This window comes from Cavia porcellus, unplaced genomic scaffold (assembly GCF_034190915.1).
Source record: "Cavia porcellus strain 051 isolate PalLab524CR breed Dunkin Hartley unplaced genomic scaffold, mCavPor4.1 scaffold_3, whole genome shotgun sequence".
NCBI classification, from domain to species: Eukaryota; Metazoa; Chordata; class Mammalia; order Rodentia; family Caviidae; genus Cavia; species Cavia porcellus.
The window spans coordinates 49,806,029-49,822,170 of NW_026947486.1; the positions used below are offsets into that span (position 1 = coordinate 49,806,029).

Here is a 16,142-nt window from a genome sequence, read left to right on the forward strand (position 1 = left end):
ACAGTCTATATTAGACATGACTATAAAAGTATCCCTGAATAATCCTTAAATCAGACAGAGAAATACCTTTTTTTAACCCTTCCCTAACCTGCAACGTTGCCTGCAAACATAACCAGGTATTTTTCACCCAGGTTTTTGTTGGTATATCAGGTTGTTTTCATTTAAAATTATGGATTGTAGTTCCTATTTAAAACAAGCAAAGTACTTAACCCAATTTAAAAAACATTATCTAATTGCCCAATGGTATTTGCAGAGTCCTATATATTTGGGTATGCATGTAAGATACATGTTACTTTGAAACAAAATTTTGGTTAAACTAATCTTTAGGGTTTATAGAATAACAAACCATACAGACAACTGAGTTTCCTGCCTTAGGTTAATCAGAACAACTTCATGTTTTTAGGTTTTACATATTGAAGTTTCAAATAAGATTCTGTTAGGAGTTTTTCCTAACAGAAGAGGAGATTTTGCTCCTCAAAAATGTGTGTCAGTGAGAACAGAAGTCAGGAGCTTGGATGCTGGAGGAAGCATTCAGCTAAACTCTAGCCTCAGATTGTGGGTTTTCAGCCTTCTCAGCCTGACATAGGATGTTAGTGAAGTCCATAGTGAGTGATGGGATTACAGGTGGATGCCACTGTGCCTGACCTGATTTTTGTTGTTTTAATCAAGGGCTAAATTCTTCCTCTGGCTTGGATGCATGAGAAGTATCTAAAGAATGCAGTCACCATTTAAAACTTTTGAAGCACAAATTAGATGCTGTTGTCAAGTTGAAAAACAAAGGCATATATTATGAAATCTTAGAAAAGACACGGAAATGACTTATTTGCTTAGGCACTTTTTATAGCACTTTTTGAAATGCATTATGTTAAATCATTTAAAATTGTTCATTATTCTAAATCAGTGATATGAATGAGTGTGCACCTTTTAAGTCTTTAGTTGATTAATCATTTACCTTTCTGAATACTTAATGAAAAAGACATATAAAGGGTCCATTTCACTTTGACAAATGTGGTTTTTGATTCTCTATGTTTTGCTTTATTCTATACTTGAGAAAAGTGCAGTTACAACTTTTAGTTTCTAAGCACATAAATACCTAAAAATCAATCCCTTTTTTTGTAGTAATTTTCAGCAATTGATTGAGTATACTTTCTTAAATTAGATATGACAGCTGAGGGGTACTGATTGAAATGAGTTAATTAAAGACCATTTTAGGCACTATCTTGACTATTTTTACCTAAAAAGAAATTTAGCAGAGGCTGGTGACTTAAAGGAAGAACAAACAACATTATAGTATAGGACCATAAAGTCTCTGTAGCCATCTATTTAGCATTTAATACTGTTTTTGAATTTTATAGGTCCTAGATTTAAGAAAATTGCTTATCCACTAGGACTGGCTACTGTAGGAGCAACTGTTTGCTACCCAGTTCAATCAGTGATAATTGCAAAGGTAAGTTTTTTTTGTAAGTGATAGCAGTATTTCAGTTTTTGTTTAAACAATGTGGCAATATTTACATTTTACATAATACCTACAACATAATAGTTTGTATCCATCACATTAGCACTGCCTGTGCCAACTTCCCAGCTTCCTGCTGCACTCCGCTGGCTCTGGGGGGTATTGTGCCTAAGAGGTACACCTCATCAACAAAGAACACATAGATTGAAAGATGTAAAATGGTACTACAACGTACACAAGGTTAAAAGCAAGCAGGAATAGATGTTCTTTTTTCAAACTAAGTGGACTTTAAGTTAAAACGGATCAGAAGAGACAAAAGTCACAGAACTAATGGGAGGAATTCAACAGGAAGAAATAACAATTGTAAATACATGTGCACTGAATGCTGATGCACCCAAATCCATACAGCAAATATTGGAAATAAAAGGTCAGAAAAATATCAATATAATCATATGATAGTGGAGAACTTCATTAATACCATGCTGTCTCAGATAGATCAACTGGAGGAAAAAAGTAATAATAGTTAGACACACTGTTGAACAAATTGACTTAGAAGTTATACATAAAATTTTTCTTGTCAAACAGTATACACATTTTTTTCTCAGCAGCAAATAAAATATTCTCTAAAAGAGACCATATCTTAGGTCATGAAGCAAGCTTAAATAAATAAAAAAGAACTGAAGTGATCTTCTGCGTACTGTCATATCATGGGATAAAGCTATACTACTAGTTTCTCTTATTTTATTGAAAAGAAAGATTTGTGCTAATATCATTTGGAGAATTTTTATGCCCATATTTTGTACTCTTAGTAACATCTTTAAAGATAGCAATATGCAATGTATTAACTGTTGTTATTCTATTATTTTGTTTTACTGTTTTCCGTAAAATACAAAAAGAAATCACTAAACAGAGAAACAATGCAAAGAGACTCAAACAATATGCTTTTGAACAATCATTGGGTCATAGAAGAAATAAGAAAGAAATTAAAATTTTCTAAAATAAAATGACAGTGTAAACAAAATGTACCAAAAACTAAGACGATGAAAAGTTACAAGAAGAAAGATGATTTCTGTGAATGCCCACAGTAGGAAAAAATGGAGTGATCCCAAATAAATAACAGTGGTATGCCTCAGGTCCTAGAAAGACAAGAACAATCCATATCAAAAACTTGTAGAAAGAAAGAAATTATGAAGATCAAGAATAGAAAGAAACGAAATCGAGACTAACAGAATACCAAGAGTGAATCAAAGTGTTGGTACTTAGGATAAATAAAATTGAGAAAACTTTAGCCACACTTACCAAAGGAAATACTCACATTAACGTGTGTGGAAGTCACAAAGGCAAAATCACAAAGACACTACCAAAATCCAAAAGATTATAAGAAACCAGTTTGAAAATTTGCTTTCCAAAAAATGGGAAAATGTAGAAGACATGGATAAATCCCTAGGCACATATGAATTACCAAAATAGAAAGAAGTTACAAAAACACTGAACAGACCAATGACAGAAAATGACAAAGACAAGGAAAAAAAAAAAAAAAAAAAACATGTCAAGAAAGTTACAGGACCAGATGGAGTCCTCACTGGATTTTTAAAAAATTTCTGGGAAGAATTAATGCCAGTATACTTTAAATTCTTCCATGAAATGGAAAGGGAAGGAAAACTGCCAAATCTGTTCCTGGAAACTAGAATTACTCTGACACCAAAAACCAGACTAGTACTCTGAGAGAATAGATTCAACAGAATCTTAGAAGACAAGTATACCCTGTTCTTCTATAAGCAGTGTCAATATTGTCAAACTGTCTGTATTGCTAAAATGGTTATATAGATTTATTGAAGTCCTAATCAAAGTGCCATGAGTATTTTTCACGGAACTATAAAAAAAATAATTTTAAAACTTGTTTGGAGTCAGCAGAGACCCAGAATACCCAAAATAATCTTGTGCAACAAGAGCAAAGCAAGAGGCATTGTAATCTTGGACTTCTACAAGTTATAGTATAAAGTTGTAGTAACAAAAAAAAGCATAGTACTAGCAATAAAAAAATTGATCCATGCACTAGAATAGAGGATGCAGAAACAGCTCTAAATATCTTCAGCTATCTTTAGTTTTGACAAAAGGCTCAGTAACATATACTGGAGCAAATATAGCCTCTGGAAAAAATGTTGCTAAAAAGCTGATCAGGCATGTGTAGTAGCATGCATGTAGATCCATGTCTCTCACTTTGCACTGAAGTGAAATCAAAGTGGATTAATCATCTAGATACAAAAACTGATACACTGAATTTACAAGATGAAAAAATGTTGAAACTCTTGAAGACATAGGCATAGGCAAGGACATTCTGAACAGATCCCTAGTTTCACAAAACATAACACCAAAAATCAATAAATGGGATTATATCAATTTGAAGATCTTCTGCACAGTAAAGGAAGCAATCCACAGAGTGATGAGACAGCCTACAAAATTGAAAAAAAGTATGCCAGCTAGTCCTAAGAGGAGTAACATCTAGAATACACAAAGAACTAAAAAAATAGAATACTCTGCAAAAGAAAAGATTGAAATATGAAATTGAAGTGAATAGACACTTCAATACACAAAAGAAGTACAAACAACCAATATGTACATTAAGAAATGCTTAGCTTCTTTAGCCATTAGAGAAATGCAACTCAAAGGAAGATTGGTATTCCATCTTACTGCATCAAAAATGTCTTACCAAGGACTCAAAAAAAAAAAAAATACAGATGAGACTGGTGGGGAGGGGAAGGTACCATTCCATATTTTTAGTGTGAAAGTAAAATGTGTGTAATCACTATAGAAATTATTATGGAGATTTTTTTTTGGTCTTTTTCCTTTTTATCGGTACCGGGGATCCAACTCACGACTGCCTGTTTGCAAGGCAGGCGCTTATGCCGCTGAGCTAAATCCCCAGCCCCTTATTATGGAGATTTTAAAAAATTTTTTAAATTGAATTGCATTTGACCCTGCTGTGTCTCTTCTGGATATCTTCCCAAAAGACTTACAGGCATCATGTTACAGTGATATATGTACATATTCTCATATTTGTGGCAGCACAATTCATGATAGCTAAATTATGGTTGATGCCTATATGCTCATTTATCTAAATGAATAGACAGTATGTGCTATATATTTATAATGGAGTACTATTCAATTAGAAAAATTAAGTTCGAGCTATTTGTAGGAAAATGAATGGATCTTGAGACCATAATTTTATATCAAATTAAATTTCACATGGAAAAAGTAAATAAGTTAAAGAGTAAAATAATAGAGGAATGATAGGAAGCAAGGAGATAGATTCTCGAGTTGTGATGAGGATCAGAGGAAATGGAGAATCGTGAGAGCAGGGAGTGAAGTAGAAGTAAAGTTGACCAACAGGCATTGTAAGTGTGTGGCAATTCCCTGAGATGAATGTAATTATTATGCATTGCAAAGATAGTACTAAAATTTTAATGAGGATGTGAGGGAGATCAGATATTTTATTTATGTAAAAATGTACCAATTAAAACCCACTATTATATATTAATATGAGCAAATAAGAATATATAAAATAATGATATAGTATTTGGTTTTTATTTTTAAAGTAACTTAGTTTTATTTCATTAAAAGGAAAAATGGTGAACATATAATTAATATGTCAATAATTCAAAACAGTGGTAATCTTAAAAGTTCTTATTCAGTAAATAAATTGAAACCCTTGCTTTTAGCCTTTGACTAAAACATATTTGATATATGTAATATATGATATTTGGCATATTTGAACACATTATACAAAGAATATGGTTTCTCTTTGTTGTTGTTTTTCTTGTTGTGTTTTTGATACAGTGTTTCACTATGCAGTTCAGGCTGGTCTTCAACTCACTTTGTAGCCCAGGCTGCCCTTGAACTTGCAGTGATTTTCCTGCCTCAGCCTCCTGTGGAGAATATGGTTTCTTAACCTGAGGTTGATAATGAAATTCAGAATGAATGTTTTCTTCATCTCTTACTGTATGAAAAACCTTACATATACAATAACAGCCTTTTTCTTTGACATTACTAGGGCTGATAGTTAAGTAAGAATATATTAAATAAAATTATAAAAATTGTAGAATTATGTATCTGAAAGTTTATTTCAAATTAAATAGTACTCCATTATTCTGTTTTAAAGAATGACTTTTCTTCTACTGTTGGTCTACTTATTAAAGAGACATACCATCTCTCTTTTTAAAATTTTTTATTAGTACATATTTATATTACACAATGATCATATTCATCTTGTGAAATTTGTCTTATTTTTTTCCTATGTCCCTCCTCTTCCTTTAAACCTTCTACCTTCCCCATTTATAAAGCTTTGTTTCCATGTTTCTTTCTCTTCTATTCTCTTTTTTCAAAGCCCTTTTCCCTTCTTTCCCTTCTCTCTCCCTCCTCTTTTGTTCTCCTTTGTATTTGAGCACATTCTTTCCACTTCCCAAAGTCTATCCTCCATTTCCCTCCTTATTTACACTTTGGATTTCTCACATAAGAGAAACAGAATGATATGTAAATTTGTGTTTCTGATTTATTTCACTCAACATTATGGTCTTGAAGTGCGTGCATTTATTAAAAAATGACTCAAGTTTATCCTTCTTTATGGGTACAGAGTAGTACTCCATTGTATATAAATACATTTTCTTTTGTGTGTGTATTTTTGAGATATAGGGTCTTGCTATGTAGTTCAGGCTGGCCTTCAGCTCACTTTGTAGCTCAGGCTGGTCTCAAACTCACAGTGATCCTTCTACCTCAGCCTCCCGAGTGCTAGGATTACAGGCCTTGGCCACCACACCCAGTTTTAGTATATTTCTTTGTGCATTCATCTGTTGATGGGTGTATAGACTGTTTCTAAAATGTAGCTTTTATGAATTGTTGTACTATAAACACGATCATGTGTATGTCACTGTGATATGATGCATTTAACTTTCAGGAAACTATCTAGAAGAAGAAAAATTGAGTCAAATGGAACCGCTAATTCCATTACTTTTTTAAGGAATCTCCATGTTGCTTTCCATCATGTCATAAGCAAGTAATGATAATTTAACTTTTTACTTTCCTGTCCATATTCCTTTTATTTTCTCCCTTTGTCTAACTGTGTTGTCTGTTTCCAGCTTGTTTTGAGCAGAAGTCATGATAGTTGACATCCTTGTCTTGTTCCTGATTTTAGAGTGAAAGTTTTAGTTTTTGACTGTTTAGTATGATGTTGGCTATTGGTTTGTCAGAGATAGCTTTTATCAGATTGAGATAAAGACATTCTATTCTGGTTTGCTTTAGCATTTTTATCATGCATTGGTGTTAGACTTTGTTAAATGCTTTTTCTGTGTCTATTGAAATGATCATGTGGCTTTTGTCCTTGGTTTTGCTCATGTGGTATATTAAATTTATTGATTCACTTGTGTTGAACCATCTTTACATGTCTACATCTTTGCAAGGAGTCTTACTTGGTTATGGTGTATTATTTTTTGATAATTTGGTGCATTCTGTTTGCCAGTACCTTACTGAGTGTTTTTACGTCTTTGTTCATTAAGGTGACTGAACTGTAGTTCTCTTTTTTTTTTTTTTTTTTTTACTTAGATCAATCTCTTGTTTTCGTACCAGGGTGATGCTTTGGTTGATTAGGCAAGTCTGTTAAAAGAATTTAAGGCAAGAGCACTTCAGTCTTCGTTTTTGAAGAGGGTAAGAAGATGGAGTAAAGAACCCATAGATATCAGGAGATTCTCTAACGAATCTATAATGTTTTAAAAAGAGGTAGAAAATAATAGTTTAGAAGGTGTTTTGAAAATTAAAATCTTTTTCAAACTACCAGTTTGAATGTGTACTTTAAGGTAAGATCATTCTTTGCCTTTTATGGTTTCCCTCATATTAATTCTTTTTTTTTTAAATTTTATTTAAGGAGAAAAAGAAAAAAAGAGTACAAGTTATAAAGAATTTCAAAAAAAGTAGGAAATCACTTGTTAATAGATTTCATATTGTCATCTTAGAAATAGTTGTTCAAGTTACAAAATTAAAGCATATAAAGTGGACATTCAAACAGTGAGACTGCAAACAGTTCTGTTCAATGATCCAACAAAAGCTCAGTAATATGGTTATCTAATACGCTTAAATATTCATGCAGTTATATCCTTTAGAGCATTTTCTTTTCCTCTCTTTTTTACAATGACAATTACACATTTTTGGTTTTATTACTCCCACAGTTCTTATTACTTTTTTAAGAGAATAAAACCAAATGTGACATAACAAAACAGAGTCAGTCCAATCAAAAGGATGGACATAGTACATAATGTAAAAACAGAATACAAGGTGATCAACAATGGTTACCATAATGCCTCTTGTTATCCTAAAAAGAATTGCCTGTATCATCAGTTATAATACAATTGAACAAAACAGGAAAGAATAAAACTAATAATACCAAAACATTGGTGACATTATAGGACTTCAAAAGAAGATAATAGTCAAACAAGAATGGGCATCATAGTGAATCTTATTGTCTTCACAGTTGTTGCCTATACTCTCAAACTCGGTACTATCAAGCAAAACAGAATAGAGTGAAATCAGTCAAAACAAGATGGTGAGAGCAATACAGAGTTTCAAATCAAGTTAATAGGAAATCAAAGTGGGTTACTATAATATATCCTGCTATTTTTTATTTATTTTTTCCCTTAATTAAAAAAATAAACTAATAAAAAAGGAGATTGAGATAAAAGAGGACATAGCAACAAAACAGCACAGGTCAGAACATAACCATTTAAGCAAAATAGTGTTTCACTACAAGATATCCCAACTTAAAAGTAGTTATCATAGTGTCTCTTTCCTTGAAATCTTTGTATATACCTTCAAGTACTGTAGCATCAAATATATCAAGACAATGTAAAATCATTCAAGAGAATGATAGTATTACAGGGTATTTAGAACCAACTAACAGAAAATGAACAATGGTTTCTATATTATCTCCTTGTCTATAAAAGTTTTCGTTTATATTATCACATAATAAAATCCAAAAAGACACAACATGTTAAGACTGATGGAGACAGAAGGAAAAAAAAATCTTGATGGGACTTCAAAACAAGATGATATTAAATCATCACTAGCTATTATGATGTCTTGTTTTCTTCAAAATTGCTGTTCATACCATCCAACATTCTCTGCCTCATTTATGTTGAGCTCTTTTTCTGTCATTAGTTGTCAGTTTGTCTTCTCCTTTTTGCTTTCTGCTCTATTCATTATGGCTTCTCTGCCACTGTTTCTGGAATCTTGGTATTTTTCCTCTTTTAGAATGTCCTACAGTATTCTCTGTAGAGGCGAACTGATGGTTGCAAATTCCCCTAGTTCCTCTTTATCTTGGAAGCACCTTGTTTCTCCATTAATTTCTAGGGACAGTTGTGCAGGATATATCAATCTTTGCTGGAGGTTATTGTCTTCCAAAGCTTGAATTATTTCAACTCACGCTCTTCATGATTTTATGGTTTGTGCTGTGATGTTTGCTATAATTCTGATGGGGGTTCCCTTGTAAGTGATCTGTTTCTTGTTTCTGACAGCTTTTAATATTCTGTGTTTATATTGGATTTCTGGAATTTTGATTATTACATGCCTGGGTGTAGTTCTGTTTGGTTGTAGGTGGCTGGGTTCCTGTATGCCTCATAGATCTGAATATCTTTACCTTTTCCCATATTAGGGACGTTCTCCTTGATTATTTCTGGGAATAGCCTTTGCAGTTCTTTTGTTTGTATCCCTGCTTCTTCCTTTACATTCTTAAATATGGCAGATATTCCAAAACTCTAGAAATTTAAATAAATCCTTATAAAAGTTCTAAGTTGGAATACAGTATGGCATTCAGTTGTTCATAAGCCATGTATAGTATTAGTGTACTAAACTATAATATAAATAATAAAATAAAAAGAACAAAAATACACTAAAATTATACTGGATATGTCTCTGTATGCATAGCAGTGCTGTCTGATCTATGGTAACGCTTGCACCAAATGTCAATATGTAAAAAAATATTAGAGTTACTCTACAGTTCAGTGATTCTTTTTCAAGTATGTGCCCAAGGGAATTGAAAACACAGATGCCCTTTAATACTCAAATATGAATGTTCATAGGAAGATTATTTATAGACTCCTTAAAAGAGAAATCCAGATGCTCATCAACTAATGAATGGATAAAAACATTGGTATGTAAGTATAACTATTACTGAGATTTTTTTGTTTGTTAGTTCATGTTTATATTCCATGATTACATTCCATTTGTGGAGTTGGTACATGCACATGGCACATCTTAATTCTTTTTGGTCCCGTTGACTGTTCCTCCATTGCACTTCCATCTGTTGGTCCCCTTTTGTACAAGACTGATCTCCCTGTTTCCTGTTTTCTATCCCTTATCCTACTCATAAATTTGTTTATACAGACATTATTTGTTTAACAACTGAGTTCTAAATCTGCTTCTAGATCACTAAACGAATTGGTTGCCAAATGAGAAATTGTGTATAGTATGTAGATTACAATACTCAGAACAAAGAAAGGGTCAAAGGAAACTCCCAACTTGATTACTTTCCTTTTATTTGTATAATTCTTACATGCAGTACTATAATGTATAACAGCATAAAAGTACAGTACTTTACATCATCAATCAGCAAAAATTATATTACTAGACTAGAAAAAGCCACCATTAGACGGCACTGCCACTCATATTCCTGTCGTTTAAACTCAAATGTGGGTTATAATTCTGCAGGATAGGTTGTAAGTTTGAACAGGAGTTAAATAGGTAGTAAGGAATATCTGTATTTTGAGTTTCTCATATAAGAGAAACTTCATCATATTTAAGATCATGTGTCTGATTTATTTCATAATATTGTGGTCTTGGGGTGCTTCTTATTTTTCTACTAATAACTGCAGTTCATCTTTGCAGCACAGTAGTACACCATTATTTATAAATAACAAAATTTTATTAATTTGTTAATGAACATATAGTCGATTTTAAAGATTTAACTATTGTGAGTTGTGTTGCTATAAAAATGAATATGCGTTTATCACTTTGCTGTGATTTTTTAACATCTCTGGGAAGATAACTAGAAGATGAATGGCTAGGTTAAATGAAATTCTTAGTTTTAGTTTTTTCAGACTTCTGCATTGTCTTAGTTACTTCTCTCATTGCTAAGAAAACCAAAAACAAAAACTCCTCAAAATCCAAATTTAAAGGATGATGGTTTATTTTAGTTTATAGTAGATTTTTTAGACCATAATCTGGCTTCAAAGCAGGGTGGCATGGCAGAGGAGAAAAAGTCCTTGACATTGTAGACAGAAAGCAAAGCAGCATACCTCCCTTTACCTTTTAAGACATTCAGACTGCAAGTGTATTGGTGCCATCCACACTCTGAGTAGGCCTTCCCATCATAACCAGAACTCGGCTAAGCCAATCAGTGAATCAGTTTTGTTATCACATGTTCTTAATCCATAGCCAGGCACCCTAGATTCACCTTCCTCCCAAAAACCCCACCTGTGAGCATACAAGGATTTAGGTGGATATCTAGATACATGCATAAGCTATAACATGCATACATTTGCACAAACAGTGCAGAAGGGTTCCTTTTTCTCTGTAGCTCACCAACATTTATTTGATTTCTTGGTCACAGCCAGGTTTTCTGGAGCAAGATGGAATATCAGTGTTATTTTAAATTGCATTTCTATAAAAGTCAGAGATGTAGGACATTTTCATGGATTTATTGACCATTAGTAGTTCTTCTAAAAAATATCTATTCAATTAGTTGCCCAATTTTTGAGTGGGCCTTTTATTTTGGTTAATTTTTTAAATCTTTAAAATTTATTTATTTATTTATTTATTTAGACAGGGTTTTATTATGTAGTTTAGGCTGGCTTTGAACTCAACTACAGCCCAGTCTTGACTTACACTAATCCTCCTGCCTCAGGCTCTTGAGGCTGGTATTACAAATGTGCACCACCTTCCCCAGCCTTGAGTTCTTTATATGTTCTAATAATGAGTCTGCTTTCTGAGGTTTATCTGGTGAAATTTTTTCCCATGCTATCGGTCAGTGATAGCAAAACTTTTAGAGCTTTCCATAATGAAAACAGCATGTTGTGAAATGTGTGCCATAGGTATGCCACCACTGCTATAGGTTGTCTCTTCAACTCTTCTGTGTGTGTGTGTGTGTGTATGTGTGCTCACGTGCACATGTGCAGTTTTTTAAAAAAATATAATTATTTGAAGATGGCATAATACTTTATATAGAAGACCCAAAGAACTCCATTAAAATAGTACTAGAGGTAGTAAACACATGTAGCAGCATAGCTTGATACAAAGTGACCACTCAAAAATCAATAGCATTCCTATACACAAATAAAATCTCACTGAGAAAGAAATAATGGAAGTAATGTCTTTCACAATAGCATCTTTTAAAAAAAAAAGAAACACCTAGGCATCAAACTAAGAATGTAAAAGATCTATATGCCAAAAATTATATTACCCTTAAAAAGTAGATTGAAGAGGATATTAGAAAATGGAACGATATTCCTTGTTCTTGGTTAGGAAAAGCTGACATTGTGAACATGGCCATACTCCCCAAACTGTCATATAGATTTAATGCAATCCCAATCAAAATACTATTAACATACCTTACAGATCTAGAGAAAGCACTCCTAAAATTCACTCGGAAACAAAAGAAAACAAGAATAGCAAAGACAATTCTGGGCAACAAAAGCAAGGCAGGTGGCATTTCAATTTCTGACTTGAAATTATACTACAAAGCCACAGTGATAAAATCACGATGGTACTGGCAAAGAAATAGACCTGAGGATCAGTGGAACAGATTAGAAGATTCAAAAACAACTACCAAGGCACTGAAGCACTTGTTTTCTTGATGGCAGCCATTTTTATTATTTTTTACAGTAGGGAGACAATGTGATACTTACAAATATGGGTCTTCTTTATTTCACCTATTGAGGATAGGCTCGAGTTGCCTCCATTTACCTATAAAGGCTTCAAGATTATCCCTTTTTATAACTGAGTAATATTCTACTGTATAAAAATACCACATCTTTTTCATCCACTTTGTGGTTGATGGGTGTTTCCAAGATTTACCCATTACAAATTGTGCTACTATAAACATGGGTGCACGCCCAAGAAAAAACAGATGGTAGAATGGAAGAACAGAAAAAAAGGGGAGAATTGTTTGATGAGAAAATAGAGAAAACATAGAATACGTGAAGCAGATTCAAAGAGATTACCAGGATACTAAAAACTCTATCAAAAGCTGGCATAACAGCTTGAAAGAAAGTAAGGATAGATTATCTGAACTGGAGGGCAGATTTGTAATGTGGGAGCATGAAATGAAAAACTTCTTAAAAATAACATGAAAACAAACAGCAATAATACAAAGGCTAGAAGATGATAAGAGGATCTATAAGTTAAGAATTAAGAACATAAAAGAAATAGGAACACAAACCAATGGACTACAAAACCTATTCACAGAAATAATCCAAGAGAATTTCCCTAATTTTGTAAAAGTAAAGATACTCAGATGTATGAGGCATACGGGACCCCAGCCACCTACAACCCAAACACAGCTACACCCAGGCATATAATAATCAAAATTCCTGAAATCCAATATAAGAACAGAATATTAAAAGCTGTCAGAGACAAGAAACATCACTAACAAGGGAACACCCATCAGAATTACAGCAGACTTCTCGGCACAAACCATCAAATCACAAAGAGCGTGGGGAGAAATAATTCAAGCTTTGAAAGATAATAACCTCCAGCCAACATTGATATATCCTGCCCAACTGTCCCTGGAAATTGATGGAAATACTAAGTACTTCCAGGATAAAGAGTAACTAGGGGAATTTACAACCACCAATTCAACTCTACGGAGAATACTGCAGGATATTCTATAAAAAGAAAATACTAAGATTCCAGAAATAGTGGCAGAGAGGCCACAATGAATGGAGCAGAAAGAGAAATGAAGAAGACAAACTGACTAAAAACGACAAAAAAAGAGCTCAACAGAAATGAGGCAGAGAAGATTGGATGGTAGGAACAACTACTTTGGAGAAAACAAGACATCATAATAGCTAGTGCTGATTTAGTATCATCTTGTTTTGAAGTCCCATCAAGCTTTTATTCTTCTGTCTCCATCGGTCTTAACAGGTTGTGTCTTATTGGATTTTATTATATGTGATAATATAAGCAAAAACTTTTATAGACAAGGAGATTATACAGAAACCATTGTTCATTTTCTGTTAGTTGTCTCTAAATACCCTGTAATGATGTTATTCTCTTGAATGGTTTTACATGGTCTGGATATGTTTGGTGCTACAGTATATGAAGTTATACTCAAAGATTTCAAGGAAAGACACACTATGGTAACTACTTTTATGTCAGGATATCTTGTGGTGAAACACTGTTTTGCTTAAATGGTTATGTTTTGACCTGTGCTATTTTGATGTTATGCCCTCTTTTATCTCAATCTCCTTTTTTTAATTATTTACTTTTTATTTTTATCTTTTTAATTAAGGGAAAAATAAATAAAAAATAGCAGGATACATTATAGTAACCTAGTTTGATTTCCTATTAACTTGATTTGAAACCCTGTATTGCCCTCACCATCTTGTTTTGACTGATTTTCCCCTCTTCTGCTTAGCTTGATAGTACCAAGTTCGAAAGTATAGGCAAAACTGTGAAGAAAATAAGAATCATTATGATGCCCATTCCGGTTGACTATTATCTTCTTTTAAAGTCCTGTAATGTCTCCAATGTTTTGGTTTTATTCTTTACTCTTTTGTTCAATATTATTATAAGTGATGATGTAGGCAAATCTTCTTAAGATAGCAAGAGGCAGTATGGTAATCATTGTTGACCACCTTGTGTTTTGTTTTTACATTATGTATTATGTCCATCCTTTTGATTTGACTGACTCTGTTCTCATATGTCGCATTTGATTTTACTCTGTTCAAAAAAAGTAATAAGAACTGTGGGAGTAATAAAACCCAAAATGTATAATTGTCAGTGTACAAAAGAAAAGAAAAAGTGCTCTAAAGCTTATAACTGCATATATGTTTTAGTGTATAAAATAGATAAACATATTACTGAGTTTTGTTGGATCATTGAACAAAACTGTTTGCAGTCTCACTGTTTGAAAGTCTACTTTATATGCTTTAGTTTTGTAACTTGAACAACTATTTCTAAGATGAGAATATGTAATCTATTAACTAGTGATTTCTTACTGTTTATTTTTTAAATTTTGTATTACTTTTACCCTTTTTCTGTTTTTTTTCTTTTTCTCCTTAAATAAAATTAAAAAAAAAAAAAAAAAAAAAAAAAAAAAAAAAAACATGGGTGCACATACATCTCTGTGGCATGATCTTTTCAGTTTTTTTAGGAAAATACCCAGGAGGAGAATAGCGGGGTTGAACGGAACTTCTAATTGTAGTTTGTTGAGGAATCTCCATACTGATTTCCATAGTGGCTGCACCAGTCTACACTCCAACCAACAGTGGAAAAGTGTTCCTTTTTCCCCACAGCCTTGCCAACATTTGTTGTAAAAAATAATAAAAACTGAAAATAATAAGATATAAATGTTTAATAGGTATTTTAAAAATGAAAGGGAAAGAGTGCTCTAAAGGATATAACTGTATATATGTTTAAGTGTACAACATAGATGGCCATATCACTAAGTTTTCATTGGATCATTCAACTGAATGGTTTTCACTGTAGGTGTTTGAGTGTTTATCCACTTTTTATGCTTTAATTTTGTAACTTCAACAGATATTTCTAAGAAGGCAGTATGTAATTTATCAACTAGTGATTTCTTAATATTTTTTGAAATTCTGTTATTTTACCCTTTTTTCTTTTATCTTTATTTTTCTTTAAATAAAAAGAATTATATGTTCCTATTTGTTGATTCGTGTTATTTCTTGATCATTTTGGATTCTGTTCAGAAAGTCCTATCCTACCCCTAATTCAAGATTTTTACTTTCTTCTAATAAATTGTTTCTGTTTCCACATTTTGATCTTTTGTGCATTTTTATTTGTTTATTATATGGTAAGAGATAGAGATCTGTATTTAATCTTCTGCGTATAGTTAGTTAGTTTTCCCAGCATCATTTCCTTAAGAGACTCTCTTCCCATTAGTGTGTTTTTTCCCCTTTGTTCTAGATCAGATAGCTGAATATTTATACATCATTTATTTTGTTCCATTGATCCATATGTCTATTTTGTTCCAGTAAAATACTGTTTGTATCTTTATTGCTTTGTAATATAACTTGAAATCCAGAGTTATGATGCTACCTGTTTAATTCTTGTTGCCCAGGATTGGCTTTGCTATTCTGAGTCTCTTCCAGTTACAGAGGAATTTATGTATAGTTTCTGTCTAGTTTTGTGTAGTATTCTCGTTCTAGCTGTTGGTATTTTTGTGGGGTTTTGAAATATGGCCATTTTGATGATACTGGTTTTGCCTGTCTTGAAATAGGGTTTTCTTATTTTAATATCCTCTTTGATCTCCTTTCCAGTACTGTAGTTTTTATTGTGCAAACATTTTATTTTCTTGGTTAGTTTAATTCTTAAGTATTTAATTTTTGTTAAAGCATTGGAAAAGGTATTATTTTCCTACTTTCTTTCTCAGTGAGTTCATTACTGGTTTGCATCAACACTGGATCTA

General features: G+C 32.6%; 1 protein-coding gene across 8 annotated transcripts in view; it reads left to right on the top strand.

The window, feature by feature from the left end:
- Apool (apolipoprotein O like) overlaps positions 1–16,142 on the top strand; it is a 110,758-nt gene that overhangs the window by 67,738 nt on the left and 26,878 nt on the right. For all 8 annotated transcript variants that reach the window (XM_003470965.5, XM_063246142.1, XM_063246143.1 and 5 more), the window contains one exon: positions 1,356–1,447. In XM_003470965.5, coding sequence (XP_003471013.1) covers positions 1,356–1,447 — 92 coding nt within the window. The remainder of the gene's footprint in view (positions 1–1,355; positions 1,448–16,142) is intronic.